At 57.9% G+C, this 15,207-nt stretch overlaps 1 protein-coding gene across 1 annotated transcript; it reads left to right on the top strand.

Annotated features, from left to right (window-relative positions):
• The first annotated feature begins 732 nt into the window (after positions 1-732).
• On the top strand, positions 733-14,979 carry LOC306645658 (WD repeat-containing protein 5-like). Its single transcript, XM_079113600.1, is given in 15 exon segments — positions 733-1,706; positions 2,148-2,314; positions 2,897-3,005; positions 3,338-3,411; positions 3,704-3,793; positions 3,930-4,019; positions 4,168-4,251; positions 7,831-7,886; positions 10,046-10,092; positions 12,288-12,363; positions 12,768-12,801; positions 13,097-13,171; positions 13,850-13,912; positions 13,914-13,938; positions 14,636-14,979. Coding segments are annotated over 14 exon segments (1,005 nt in total). The 5' UTR covers positions 733-1,706; positions 2,148-2,233; the 3' UTR covers positions 14,737-14,979.
• Positions 14,980-15,207: the final 228 nt, after the last annotated feature.

The following is a 15,207-nucleotide window of genomic DNA, read 5'->3' as shown; positions in this document are numbered from 1 at the left end:
GCCGCCCCCGGGAGCCCGCCCGCCCGCAGTGCCCCGCGTGCGCCCGCCGCGCCCGCCCGCGTCGCGGGGAGGGACCCCGGCCGCGGCCTGAGGCGGAGCGCGCCCCGCTCCCGGGCGTCCGCGGTCCCGGCAGCGAGAGGCGCCCGGCGCGGCCACCAGCGCGCAGGGTTCGACGCGCCGCGCCTGCGTTCGCTCACCTGCGCGCCCGGTCCGATCCGAGCCCTCGGTCTGCATGTGGAAGAGGCCCGGGAGCGGCCGAGGCTGCCCCGCTGGGGCGTCGGGCCGTTTGCGGTCAGGCCCACCGGGCGGGGGCTGGGGCTGGGGCTGGGGCTGCCGGCGCGGCGGCGAGGCCACCCCAGATCGCCTTTCCTGCGCCCTCCTCCCCAAGGCCCAGCCCCTAACCCGCTGGCCGCCTGCCTCAGCGTTTCCTAGAACCCCGGGCGTTCGGGAAAGATGCCCAGCCTTGGACCCCACTGGGGCAGTGGGAGCTTGATTCTCTTACATGTTAAATGTCCCACGAGTCCAGAGATTTCTCACTAAGACCATCCTTGTGTTGTTTCTCACCAGGGGACACCCAGTTGTCTGCAGGAGTCACCGCCCACCTCCAGGTGAATCCTGCTTTAGGCTAGAAGGTGCTGTTTCCACAGCCCCCACCCCCCAGTGGCCTCAGAAGTCCAGCCCCACAGCCCCTTGTGTTGTGCTGGTGTGTTTCACTGGGGTAGGGGCAGGGCTCAGGTCCTTGAAATGGACTGCTCAGCTCTTTGCTTCATTTGGGTCTCCCTGGCTCCTGTCTCCCTGCTACATGTCCAGTCTACAAAGGAGATGGTGGCCTTGGGGTTACATTGGGGTGGCCAGGTTGCATTAAGGATAAGTAGCAAGCAGCTGGCATTGACTGTGCACCAGCTTTGTCCCCAGAGAGGTCTGCAGGACCCCCATGCCCACGATAACTGGGCTTGAGGCACACAGCACTGTCCATCTCTGGGTGGAATCTATTGCAGGTGACAGTGTGGCTGCATCTTTGTCATGTGCAATGGGGTTGTATTTTCTCTCCCTTTGAAGACTTTGAGACATGCTCCTTTTGATGGCCTGTTTTGCCCAAGTGTTGCATGGGACCTGTGCAATACTAAAGTCTAAAGCTCATAGCTAGAATTTACAGCATGCAGACTCATTAGGCAAATGGTAGAGCTAGCCTTGGGTACCGGGGAAGACCAGTGGTATTTGCAAGCATGTCATTGGTTTCCCTTTTTATGATGTGTCCCTTGTACCAGGATCTGTTGTTAGATGAAATGGTCGCTGACAACAGGTTTTGGACTGACATTGTCACACCAAAGCTGGATTAAGCTGCAGTTTTTTCCCTCTGCAGCGTGAGTCTTAATGCAGGATGCCTGTGCTGCACCCTGGGCTGCTTCTCCAGAGGGGAGGATGTGGAAACTCTAGAGGCAGAGCCCATTGTGGTGTACTCTTGCGGCTCTTCGGTAGTACTGCATGGGCTTGGGAGTCCTGTGAATGTCAGTGTTCTGGAAGGCAGACTGCATCTGCAGTCTGTGCAGGCAACAGTGAAGCCCACCCGTGGGTGCTGGCTGCTGGCTGCGTGCTCCTGTGTTCACGTAGGGTGTTAACATGGCTGCATTCCCTGGACTTATTTTATGGTTTGGATGTGCTCCCAAACTGTGTGCCCTGAAGCTTAGTGTCCTGACATCTGACAGGTTGGTTTCTGTCAAGAAGCCTTTCTTTTCTTTCTTTCTTTTTTTTTTTTTTTTTTTTTTGATATGTCAAAGTCTCCTGGAATTCCTTGAGTTTTGTTGGCATTCTCTGTGCTGCATTCCTGCAGATGCCTGGACAACACTATAGGAAGCCCTGCTGTGGGTGGGATGTCTCTTAGGATCACAGAAGGGGTAAGAGCAGGAGTATCTTGGTGGTGTCTGAGAAACGTGGCCTGGAGTTAGGGTAGTAGTTATGTTCTCCAGTTTGGAACAGTTTCTTTGCAGAAGGACTCAATATGGTCAAATGATTGTCTTTCTTATTCTTTCTCCTGGAAATGAATCCAGCGGTGGGGTAATGTAGATAGAACCCAGGGCCTTGTGCATGCTAGTGAGCTACACCCCCAGTTCTGAAAATTAATTTTCTTAAAAATGATTTGTTTTTAGGCTTCCATTAAAGGGTTTGATTAGCAGACAGGCTCTTCCATTGTGAATCTTCATCTGAGGTTCTCTGCCCAGTGGGCTTCAGAGCAATGGCCACGGAGGAGAAGAAGCCTGAGACGGAGGCTGCAAGAGCCCAGCCCACCCCCTCCTCATCTGCCACACAGAGCAAGGTATGCTCCTTGCCATAAGCCAGGAGCTCATAAGCCAGTTTTATTCATTGGCCACGTAATATTATGAGTGCCTACCATCATGCAGGATTCCCACATCTGTCACCTGAGAGGAAATAGTGGTGGGGAGGTTGGTTCTGACTGTAAGTCTGTGGTACCCAGAAGACATCTCTGAGCAATCGCTTCCATCATTCCATATGTTCTGCAGATCCCCCTCCCCAGGCACAGGAAGCAAGGCCTTCAGATGCCCTCTGGGAGGCCTGGGCATGCTGGAGCTTTGTGGACTTGGTGACTGGGGCAGGTGTCGGGGACAGGGCAGGGCCCCAAGGAACCTCAGACATGTACCTGGAATGGTGGAGTTGCTGTGCCGAGGGGGGACTGCAGGAGAAACAGGGCTCTGAGGGGGAGGTCATGGACTGAGACTTAGATGTGGTCAGTGTGAAGAGTGACGCTTGTGTCTGTAGGCACTTGGTGTCTCATGGTTGAGCTCAGAGGGCGGACCTGCATGTGGCGTGACTGGGCCCAGTCAGTCCGTGTGGCAGTGCTGGTTCCTGTGGCTCACTTCAGCCGCACTCTCTCCAACAGCCCACGCCTGTTAAACCAAACTATGCTCTGAAATTCACCCTGGCTGGCCACACGAAAGCTGTGTCCTCTGTGAAGTTCAGCCCCAATGGAGAGTGGTTGGCAAGTTCATGTGCGTATCATGGAGCACCTCAGCTACTGGGACGGGTGGTCTGAGTTACAGATCAGAGTGGGGTGGGCTTGCTTTCCAGGGGCTCGTGGTAAGTGGTCCTTTATCTGAAACTGAAGAATCACAGCCTGTTGAAATTGTGCCCATTACACCCTGCAGTGAAGCATCAGAGTGGGGACTGGCCCCTTCTACTTGTGACTGTGCCTGCCAGTCCCTGAGAGATCTGGGCTGATTAGCAGGGGCTCGGGGTATGGGAACAACCCAGGCTCCCGCCTCTGGGTAACTGCACAACGATACTCCTGCTCTGAGCATTAGCTCCTCTTCATTTCTTTCAGCTGCTGATAAACTCATTAAAATTTGGGGAGCATATGATGGGAAGTTTGAGAAGACCATCTCTGGTCACAAGCTGGTAGGTGTCAGGAGCAGGTGGCTGGGGTGCTCATGGGGGGTGGGAGGTACAGCTGAGTGCCCTCAGGGTGTGACTGGCCTGCTGCTGTTCTCTAGCACCTCACTTCCACAGGTGTGCACCTGCCTGTCTGTGAGGCTGCAGGGCCACCTTCTCTGGGCCTTGTGTGTATCTCCCCATGGCTCACACCAGCTAAAGGAGTTCCCCAGGGGGGTGATGTGTGTTTGGGATTTTGGCCTCTTATTGGCCAGTGTGTTTTGTTCTGGAGAACAGTTACCATGTTTTCTTCCTCAAGGGAATATCGGACGTAGCCTGGTCGTCAGATTCCAATCTCCTTGTTTCTGCTTCCGATGATAAAACCTTGAAGATCTGGGATGTGAGCTCGGTGAGTGACACTGGTCCTCTGTGGGGAGAGGTATGGAGGAGGGCAGGGGGCCAGGATAGGTGGAACGGGGATGGCTGGCCTCTCGCGGTCAGTACTGGTGTTTGGAGCCACATGGTCCCATGCCGCTATGTTTCAGGGCAAGTGTCTGAAAACACTGAAGGGGCACAGTAACTACGTCTTCTGCTGCAACTTCAACCCGCAGTCCAACCTCATCGTCTCAGGGTCTGTAAGTGCGCTGCTCTCTCCTCTGGGAGGCGCGGTGGGTGTGCGGTTCCTGTGCCATGCCCAGCACGGGACGGGCAGGTCTGGGCTCTGGGGCCTCTGGCATGGCGCCTCCTTCCTGTAGTCACTTCAGTTGCCCCTCTTGTCTTCAGTTTGATGAAAGTGTGAGGATATGGGACGTGAAAACGGGGAAGTGTCTCAAGACGCTGCCGGCTCACTCGGATCCAGTCTCAGCTGTAAGTCCCCTGACGGGCGCACGTGGCCTCCCCGGCACACTTGTGATGGTGTGCCACCTCTGGGGCCGAGAGACCTCAGGCCTGTGTGCTGTGGAGAAGAGGTGGGGGTGCCTGGGGACATGCCCACAGGATGGGGCTGGCTACTCCTGGAAGGGTGTTTGGAGAAGAGGGAGCTGCGTGGCAGGCAGGGCGACCACAGTTAGGTGAGTTTTGTGTGCGAGAGCTTTGACGGATGGGGTGGCAGGGCTGGCCCAGTCATGGCGAGAACCCTGGGAGCCCTTGTGGGCAGGGGTCTGTGTCCCCTCACACTTCTGCACTCACACTTCTCAGGGTGCAGAACAGATGGACAGGAGTCAGACTCCATGGAAAGTACAGACTGCCATTTAAAAGAGTGGCCCAAGACTTGGTGAAGCTCGGACTGAGTGCTTCCTGGGCACTCACGAGACCCTGGCTTCCATCCCAGCATCCCACAGGCAGGGCTTAAAGGTCTGTGTTAGTGAGAGCCCCAGGCAGTCTGGCGGCTGTGCTGGAGAGTGGAAGCGTCCTGCAAGGGCCGTGTGTGGTTGTTGCTGGCCAGCACAGGTGGCTCGCTAGTCATTTTCTTGGTGCGGGACCACTAGTGCTAACCAGCTGCAGCTCCAGTCCTCCTTTAGTTTTCACGATTGGAATGGGGTCTTACTACGTTGCCCAGGCTGGTCTCAAACTTGAGATTCTCTTGCTGCAGCCTTCTGAGCAACTGAGACTATCCGTGTCGCCTCTGTGCCTGATGGAACTGCTCTCTTTGAAGTCCTGGTGGTGCAGGATTTTAATCATTTTTGGCTTTGGAAAGCTTTTGCCCAGTTGAGGCCACACTTCAGGCAGATGTGCAGTCTGGTCCTTGCTGGCCCAGAGGTGCTGCTAATGCAGGGGATATTCTGCTGTAGAGGCACCCAGGCAGCAGTTTGCGTGGGCCTGGCCTGACCCCTGTTCCCAGACCCTGCCCTCCAGAACATGAGGCCCCAGGGTAGAGCTGACTTTCACATGGGATTATGAGTGAGCCAGGAAAATGGTGTCCCTGAGCATGATGCCAGGACTTGGGAGCATCACAGTGGTGAGGGCTGCAGGGCTGTCTTCCCGCGGTTTCCTGCAAAGCTCACCTGTGTGCACTCAGTGGAAAGGCAGGCAGGCGAGGGGAGGAGTCTCCTGAGCTCAGCTCCAGGCAGGTTCTGAGAGCTGGCGATGTCGACCGTGGGCTTCTGTTCTCTGCATGTCTTTGGCCTTCCTTGCTGCCATTCTGTTTCTAGAGGGTAGTGGTCCTGTCTGCTGCCGTCTGCCGCTTCAGAAGGTCCCTTGGGCGTTCTTGTTGTGTGTATCAATGGCTTTGGGACCCACTGTGGGCTTGTTACTTTGATGGATACATTTGGCGACCTCACTTGTGCAGTGACTTGGCTTGCACAGTGTTGGCACTCGGGGACAGTGAGCAGGCATGTCTCGGAGCAGGAGACTGGGCTGCGTGTGCTTGGCGGTCTCCTCTGGCCCCAAATGGCTTTGTCAGCCCTGCTGCTCTGCCGAGCCCCGCCCACACGCCCACTCGCTCTCCGCTGTGTGTTTTTGTGTCCACTACACTGGGTGCTGCCTGGCTGTAGCAGTGCATCGCCCCTCAGAGCTCTCGCTGGCAGTTCATCCCCTGTGGGCTCTGCCTTGCTGCTGGACCTTTCCCCTACTCCCGTGTGGACTGTGTTGCCTCGAACCTGAATGTCAGTTGGATGGAAAAGCCACATCGAATGGGCCACTTTTGCTGGCAGGTAGTTGAGTGGAACATAGAACTAGGCTTGTGAGCTTGGGGGCCTGTTGTCTCGTTGCTGTGACGCAGAGCAGCCTCAACGGGAAAGGCTGAGTGTGGGCAGCGGGGGGCTGTCAGTTGGAGAGACTTTTAGGGACAGCCCTCAGGTGGTGGGCTAAGGACCTGGCGCTGCAGGAGCAGCTCCCTGTGTGGACAGTAGAAGCAGTGATGGCCATCAGGAAGCTCGGAGCTGCACCAAGTGGTTTCACGTGGTCTGAGCAGGGGCAGCACAGCTGAGAAGTGTCAGATATTTCTCTATCTTTTCAGTAGTCCTTGTTGAACGGTATCTAAGGGTGAGTAAGCCTACCAGTTTTGCCTGTTCCTCTTGCTGTGGACTGTAGCTGTGAGGGACCTTGCCACAGTCTTGCACTGCCCCATGAAGTCCAGCAGATGTCCCTGAGTGAACCACCTGGGCCAGCAGCAGCCCTCCTGAGCTTGTTTGACAAGCATGTTCCTGGGCTGCCGTGGCCCCTGAGTAGGCCATGGCCCCAGCAGTAGGTGAGGTGCTGCTCTGTGCGGTGGCAGCCCTCCAGGAGCCCCTCTGGATGTGGCCTTCACCACATCTGGAGACTTGGTTGTCACAGCCAGGTGCTGTAGGTCCCTGGTAGGTGTGGGACCAGGCTGCGGCTATCCAGGGCAGAGTCTGCTGAATTCTGCGGTGCCTGGGTGGTGGAGCACACAGAGCTGGAGCCCCGTCCCTGCGTGGTGGCACCAGGGGCTTCCCTGTGGCTTGACTTACATAGGAAAAAGAGCAGGGAGCAAGGCAGTTATGCTTGTAAAAAGACTTGTTCTGGGTCATATCTGCCAGGTCAGTGACAGAAACTTGTGGGACTCTTAACTTCTGGCATTGTGATTCCATGTATTTCTGCTGAGATTCACTTGGAAAAAAAGAATTTAAAAAGAACTGAAATAAGTCATTGATGAGTGAGGACTGTTGTTGGATACAGTGTCCTTTCTATCAGAAAGTGCCTTGGCTGGGGTGTTGCTCCATGGTGGAACCACTTGTAAAGCAAGTTCAAGGTCAGAGGTTCAGTCCCTCCACCCCTCCAGAAAAAAAAGAAAAATTAGCCCACTTCCCTATCTGGTGAGCAAGGCCAGACCTTTAGATGGAGTGAGTGGTTGGGTCAGTGGAGGTCGGATTGAACCAGTGGCATGTGGGGAGCTCACCTGTCCTGAGACAGGTGTGGAGCAGCCTGGATCCCTCTGTCCAGCTGAGAGCTTGGGTGAGCCCTCCATTTCAGGGCCTGCAATCAGCAGTTAGACAGGTGTCTGTGACTCAGGCTTCTTGGTGGCTCTGCGGGGCACAGGTTCATGAAGGCGGTTCCAGCCTGGGTTACTGAGAGCAGGGGTGCTCTGGCCTTTGCCTTTCCTTCACTGTTGAATCGGGGAAGTTATTTTTAGCTGTTTTTGCCTATTGGTCTGTCCCTGGCAGGACAGATGAACAGACAGACCTGGAAGCTTCCCCTCCTGAAGCCTGTGGGCCTTGGTGGGTCTCAGCTGTCATTGCAGTGCTCAAGGTGTGCTGGGAGGCTGGCATTGTGTCCTCTGTCACCGACTGCCAGACAGGGCAGGCAGAGCATTGCTGAACTGGTCACTCCCGATTCGCTGTGTGTCAGCACCCAGGAAAGGAGCAGGGTGTAGGAGGAGCATGTGGTGAGGCGGGCACGGCACTGTCCTAGGTCCTGAGGGAGGTGCTGGGGGAGGAGTGATTGCTGATGACTGGGGACTGTTTCTTTTCCTTCCTGCTCTCTCATTAGGTCCATTTTAATCGAGACGGATCCTTGATAGTTTCAAGTAGCTACGACGGTCTCTGGTAAGTGACAGGATTTTACTTCATGTGATCAGCACGTGCTCATTCCAGGCCTGCTTTCGAGCTTTCTGACTCTGGGGTGCATATCTTCACTCTCCAGAAGTGCATCCCCGTGGGCTGCAGACTCGGTGTGGGTAGGGGGAAGAGCTAGGGAGGGAGACTGGCCAGGACTGGGGTTGGGGAGAGCCATGAGGTGTAGTCCCTACAGACCTTGAGTGTGTCCTTCAGGGCTTGTGTAGAGGGGCTGACCCAGCTTAAAGTGACCCTCTGGTGCCATTAGCCTGGCAGGTGGTCTCCCACCCAGTGTAGGGGAGAGAGGAGTGGAGCACAGGTCTCGGCAGAAACACCCAGGCAGGTCCCCTGGGTGGTGATGCTGACCTGGTGGAGGTGCTCAGGGTCCAGAGGAGGAGGAGATGTGGGAAGGCGCATGTTTACCCCCTGCCCTGTGCCTGGAGCCTTGACTAAGTCCTGGTTGGGGATGGCTCCTTACCTGTAAGTGGTTGGGGGAAGGCGGGACCCCTGGTGCTGGAGGACTCGGCAGTGAGAGGGAGGGAGGAATGCTGGTCCACCCGCAGCCCAGAGGAAAATACCAGCAAGCTGAACCTGAGAGTGCCCCAAAAATACCGTGTGACCCAGTGGATCTGTGGGAAAGTGACAGGGTGGAAACGGCAGACCCCAGACAGTTGGTCCCTAGTAACGCTGAAGGCACCAGCCACGTGGGTCATTATCAGTAGAGACAGGTGCCTGAGCAAATCTGGCAGCCCTCCTCCTGGTCACCCGTGGCTGGCTGGAGGGGCCACTGGTTATTGACTGGAAGCTGGAAAATCCTGTGGTGTGTGGTGACAAGCTGAACCACCTGGCCTTAGCCAGGAGAAAAGCTTGCCTGGCTGTCCCTTCCCTCGCACCAGTAGCCATCCTAGTTAATGTGACAAAGGAAAACGGTTGTGTGAGGTTGGGTGGATGCTCATATGTGATGCTTTGTGTGTTCTTAACATTTTTACACTAAGCACTGATAAAGCTCGAGGCGCTTTGCCAGTGTTCACCCACTTAATCCTTCAGCATGGCCTGGTTCTTCTCATCCCCACTTTGTACTTGGGAAGCCATGACTGGCATAAGTACTTGCCAGTCGTCCCTCTGCTGTTAGTGACAGGCAGGACCCAGCTCTGAGCCCCAGCCCTGCTGCTGTGGCCTGCTGTGCACTGGCCCAGGTGGACTGCTTTCTTGTCCGCTGGGAGTTGCAGCTAGACTGGGACACTTCTGCGGGAGAGCAGGCCCGTGGAGCTGCCAGGAGTGTGCTTAGCAGGGAACGCGGCATCTGATGGACACCTGCCAGTGCAGGGTGGGGCGGGCACCACAGCCCGGAGGTCCGTGTCCCTCGCCCAGAGCCTCTGCACTGTGCAGTGGTTGCATTAGAATCCCTCTGGGTTCCTGCTGCAGCTGGGTGGAGGGGTTTAAGGCCCACAGAGGAGTGGGCTCAGCAGCACGAGGAGAAGATGCAGAGCAGGAGGGCCATTGCCAGCTCAGAGGCTTCTCAGAGCCGAGGCGGCCTGCTAAGCACACAGGGGGTCTTGTGGGGTCCGTCCTGTGGGCGGGGAGAAGAGGCCAAGCCAGAGCAGCCATAGGGTCTTGTCAACGTGAGGTACAAGGAGTGCAACCCAGCTTGGGGACGGGGACTTACACTGGGAGACGGTCTGTCCACAGATAATGGTTAGCAAGTCTCCCCTTCCAGCCAGCACCGTGCCGGTCTCTCTGGAAGTGTGCGTGCTGACACAGTGCAGGGCGGCCTTGTGCGTGTTGGCAGAGGTCACAGGAGCCCTGAAGCGGGTGCTGTTGGAGGCTGGCATGACTGTCCTGGTTTCCTGCTGCTGAACCAACGGGGTGGGTGTCCAGAAAACGGCACCAGCCTCCTTTGTAGGAGGGCCTGCCCTGCCTGGTGTGCTTGTGTGCCAGGGACCCTGCCGTGCACCTTGGCCTGGGCTGCCTCCTGCAAAAGTGCCTACCCAGTCCCTGGGCTGTGGAGGCCGCTTGTGCTCACAGGTGTGTGCCTAGGCAGTGTGTAGATGGTGGGAGGACGGCAGGGTGTCCAGGGTGTGAGGGCTGCTGGTGTGAAGCCAGTGGTGGCAGCTGGCTTCACTTCTCACAGTTTTGTTCTTGCTTTGAAGCCGCATCTGGGACACTGCCTCGGGCCAGTGCCTGAAGACCCTCATCGGTGAGTGTGGGCCATGGGTGGGCCTGGCCAGCACCGGGCCTCCCCCTCTTCCTCTTCACTGTCAATCCTTCTCTTACTAGCACCTTCTTCCTGTTGAGCTCTCTTTCCTCATGACACTTGCTGCTGTCTTCTCTCAGGCCAGATTGGGGTCCCTTGGCCTGTGTGGTCTGGTCTTGCTCAGGGCTGCTCCACTGTGTCCTCTGAGCACCTGCACTCTGCTGCCCCTGCCCACCCCTGGCTGCTGCCTTTCTGGGGAAGTGTGTCCCCCTGTTTAGGTGCTGCTGAGGTGGACAGAGGTACCTGGGAGCAGGCAGGTGGGAGGGGAAAGACCTGGCATGGCTGGGCAGGGCAGGTAGAAGTGGGATTTGAAGGGTATCCGCTGGGAGGATTGGTGTCCAGGGCCCAATCACTGCAGGCCTGGAGGACCACAGCTTCAGGCTTTGGCACAGAAGGGCCAGGCGTGGTGGGAACTGGGTGGTGGGTCACCCTGCGGGTCTCACCTCAAGTGTAGCCACCTGGGAAGCAGTCTTGAGGCTAGTCATTGTCCCGAAGCTCTTGGTGTGGCCCCATGAATCAGGGACAGTATACTTGCACGGCGGCCTTGTGCCTTCCTGCTTTGGGAGCCCAAACTCTTACTACCCACAGAAGAATCGTAACCACGCGTCAGCACGTCTCCCAGTCCATGCCCAGCGCCTTCCGCCAGGCCCTGTCCTGCTGCACAGAGAGCAGGGAGGTGCTGCACATGTACACCTGTGTGCTCCTGCTACACCACCCGCCCTCAGCCAGCTGCCAGCAGGGGTGTCCTCATTTTACAGAGCAGGCATTGTAGGCACAGAGAAGTCCGTTTAATGGGTCTGAAGCCACGCAGCAAGCACAGTCACTTCCCTGTCTCTGGAGGATTGGCTCAAGGACCCACCACACCCTCAGATGCTCCGTCCCTTGTCTAGAAGGGCGTAGCATCAGTGTAGGGCCGCGTGTCCTCCTCTCTAGGCTGCTCCTGAGTGGTCGTACGTGTTCAGAGATGTTCACAAGGAGAGGTGCCTGTGCGGTGCAGGTGCAGCTGCGGCGCAGGGTGGGGCGGCCCCAGCAGCACTGGGCTCCACCCTGGCCAGGGTGCGAGGCTGGCGGGTGTGCCTGGAGCAGGACCTGTGCGCCGTTGAAGGCCGTGTCCCTGCGGACCCAGGCAGTGCTTGTTTCACAGCAAATTCAAGTTTCGTTTTCTGGAACTTCCTGGAATTTTTTGTCTTACATATTTTTGACTTGTGGCTCGTTGAGCTGTGGGATGCAGGCTGCAAGCCGCAGGGCCAGGACTTGAGCAGGAATTGGTGGAAGAAGGCCTGAGGGGCAGGGCAGAGGGCGGGAGGATTGGGTGGCCCTTTCTCCTCAGGCCCAGCCAGCTGATATGCTGAGGCCTGAGTGGCCAGGCAGCTGGCATGTTGGGTGCCCTGCTGGTTAGAGTGGACTGGGTTGAAGCACGCTGGCGAGCCGGGCGATCCGAGCTTCAGTCTGCCTCGTGTGCCTTTTCAGTGTGGGTGGCCAGCCCCAGCGAGCAGAGGCCCGGGCAGACCCGAGGTGTAATGCCGTGTGCTGGGCACGGGGCACGGGGGCCCTGGAGGCTGGCAGCACCTCCCCTCCTCACCCGGGAGAGGGCAAGCGCCCTGGCCCCGCGGTGTGAACGCACATCTTAGTGTCCTGGAGGTGGACCTCAACATACCTCAGTGGACACGGGCCGTGTCTGCAGGCTCCACCTCGAGCCTTAGAACTAGGGTGTGTGGCGCAGAGGGGCGGGCACGGTGGTCCAGCCAGTGAGGGGAGGCCTCTGCCGTGGTTCTCAAGCCAGCTCCTGGGGAGGTTGCCCAGCCTCCTCAGGGATTTGCAGACCTCCATCTGTGGGGCAGCCAGTACCCTGAGCCCCAGGTGTCCCCAGACTGGGGAGGCCCCTCAGGCGTCTCCAGACTTGGGGAGGCCCCGCAGGCACTGGGTTCTTCAAGTCCTGGGGTGTGAGGGCCCTGGGGGTCCAGGACGTGAGGCCCGAAGAACACACTGCAGGGCCACCACAGGTGGGAAGGGGGGCTGCCAGGGGGTGGTGGTGCTGCACTGGTGGCAGCGGCCTCACACGATTGTCGCGCACGGTGGCGGGGAGCGTGTCTGGCCGTCCTGGTCTGTGTGAGTCGGCCTGCCTGTTCTTCACGCAGATGATGATAACCCCCCGGTGTCCTTTGTGAAGTTCTCTCCGAATGGCAAATACATCCTGGCTGCCACACTGGACAAGTAAGTGCTCCATTTGCACGAGGGGCAGGGCGGGCGGCCCGCCTCCGGTGCCGGGTGCGCGTCCCCCATTGGTGTGCAGCTGTGGGGTTCTTTGTGCTTGGGGAGTGGTCCAGGCTCCACTGTGGCTGGGGCTGAAGCCAGGTCCAGCCTGTGCCTTGAGCCACTGGCAGGGCTGGTTTAGGGATTTTAGGACCCAGTAGCTGCTGATGTGTGGGGTTCTCATGCTGGCTTCAGGGTGCCATCAGGTTGCTGGACTTGGTGGACCTGCGGGTCCCTCTGGTGCCGGGTGCCCTTCCTTTGGTGGGTGGGCTCCCAGGCCCTCCAGTCCCACCAGTGTTGTGCCTGGTGCTGACGTGGCTGGTCGTCCTGGTGTGGCAGCGCCCTCACCTCTGTCTGTCTTCCAGCACGCTGAAGCTCTGGGACTACAGCAAGGGCAAGGTGAGCTCTGCGCGGGCGGCTGGCTCAGCCTGCTCTGCACCGTCCCCTGGGGTCCTTGGCGGTGGTATGGCAGACCCGGGAGCCGTAGCAGGAGGGGCCCGGGGCCTCACATGCCCGTGCTTTCTCGGGCTGCCAGTCTGCAGGTTGAAGCTTGGACTGTGGGTTGGACTGGGCTCTTGTGTCTGGAGCACTTTCCAGAGTTAAGTTCAGCCAGCAGTCTGTGCTCAGAACTGGGAATTCTCCAGCACAAAGGGAACCCTGGGGCCCTGACCCTGCCTGTGTCCTGCCTTTTCAGTGCCTGAAGACATACACTGGGCACAAGAATGAGAAGTACTGCATTTTTGCCAATTTTTCTGTGACTGGCGGGAAGGTGAGTGCCCCTTGGAGCAGCTCCCCTCCTCTTCCCACCTCATGTCCTTAGAGTTTTCCTGTGCCCACAACACATTGTGTGTTCTGACCAGTCAGGTCACAGCAGACCAAGTGTTGGAGACTGCTGTGGAGCGCATTGGGCGTCTTCTCCCCTCTGCTGCTGGGCCCACCTTACTCTTGGGCCCAGCCTATCTGTGGGGCCGCTGCAGCTGGCCAGCCATTGCCTTCCTGGAGTCTGGATGCAGTGGGTGTGGCTTCGAGCTGAGTGGCCCAGGAGCAGAGCTGCTTGCTCCTGGTAGGCCCTTGTGCACTGAGTGGGGTATGCCTTCTCCTGGCCTGCCCTCCTGGTTTGAACTCTTGTGTCACGTCCTACTCAGTCCAGTGCCTAAGAGTAGATGGTGACTCTGGGCTAAACGTGAGTGACAGCAGGACCTGAGGTTTGGTGGCTTAAGGGAGCAGCCTATGGCCTGGAGCCCTCTGGTGATTGAGTGCCTGAGTCTCCGAGCGTGCACTGGGGTGAGGTTCAGAGTGAGTGGCAGACCTGCTGCCGAGGGGGAGCTTTGTGCTTTGGGTTGAGCACAGTCTTGTGGGAAGGGTGGGGCCTGGGCACCTGGCTGGGAAGTGAGTCCGTCCCCATGCTGAGCGCCGGCCCTGTCGTTGCCTCTGGCGTGGTGACCAGTGGATCGTGTCTGGCTCTGAGGACAACTTGGTGTACATCTGGAACTTGCAGACCAAGGAGATTCGTCCAGAAGCTGCAGGGACACACAGGTGGGCCCTGTGGGGTGACGTGCTTAAGGAGGGTAGTTTGCTCTTGGGACATGCTCCCTGCTCCTGCACGGGGCCCAGAGCTGGTCAGTCCTGGCTCCGGGCCTTACCTGCCTTCCTCCTGTCTGCCAGATGTCCATGTGGCTCTGTGACTCAGCAGGGGCTGGGGTGTGCGAGCTGCGTTTCCCAGAGGCTCCGGCCTCTTTCAGGGATACCTTTCTCACCTCCAGGCAGACAGCGCGTGCATCCCTGGCTCTGAGGGGTGGCTCCTGTGGACTCCCAGTGTCCTTGGTTGCCCCCTCCCCCTGGGTCCTAGATGCCCTGTCCCTGCTCTTTGACTTGGGTCCTGGGAGCAGCAAGTGAGCCCCTTTGGAAGTCTGAGGGGTGCAGTCTTGGGGTTCCATTTACTTAAAGCTGCAGACACCTGGCAGTGCCGACCTGGTGTGCCAGCTCCTTAGTGCTGATGTCCCTGCCTGATCTGCACTTGCCCTCGTGGTGGCTGAGCATCCCTGTTGGGCTTGGGCTTGGTGGTGGGAGGCACAGAGGGCACCTTGACAGAAGAGTGACCCCTGCTGCCAGCAGCACTTTTAGCCCCTGTCCTGAAACCCCTGCTGGTGGTCAGTGGCTGGGCAGGGTGTTGCCTTGTCCTCCTGAGGCCAGCGGGCCAGGCGGGACTGCGCCTTGATCCCTCTGTTTGCAGATGTTGTGATCTCCACGGCTTGTCACCCGACAGAGAACATCATCGCCTCGGCTGCACTAGAAAATGACAAAACCATTAAGCTGTGGAAGAGTGACTGCTAGGTCCCCGGTGCCACAGGGGCTGTCAGGATGCTGACCCTGATGGGCAAGAAACATGGTGTGGCAGAGGAGCCCAGTTCAGGCCTGAGGTGGCCGAGGGGAAGTGCGTGCCACCAGAAGGTTCTCGAGGTCGCTGTGACACTTCCTGCCAGCTCTGCGCTGTCTGGGAAGAGATCCCAGTCTGTTGTGCTCAGAGAGAGGCAACAAAATTTTTAATTTTTTATTACAAGAGTGAAGTTCAATTTATCATGGGTTGTGTTTTTCAGTAATTGTTCTGTACATTTTTGATATTTTACTACCCAGTGCGAGCGCTGTGATCAGTCCCTGCTGGAGGCTGGGGCCTGGACCACCTCCCTGGCCTTTCCCATCCTCACCTGTCACAGGGTGTCCTCACACCACAGCTCTGCCTGTCCATCAGTCCCTGCCTGTTGTAGTTCCCACCGCGTTTCCAAGTCTCCTGGAAAGTGCAGTGTT

Source organism: Sciurus vulgaris (assembly GCF_902686455.1).
Source record: "Sciurus vulgaris genome assembly, chromosome: 15".
Lineage (NCBI taxonomy): Eukaryota > Metazoa > Chordata > Mammalia > Rodentia > Sciuridae > Sciurus > Sciurus vulgaris.
Note: the sequence above shows the minus strand (reverse complement) of the source record. Positions and strands in the feature narration are given on the sequence as shown.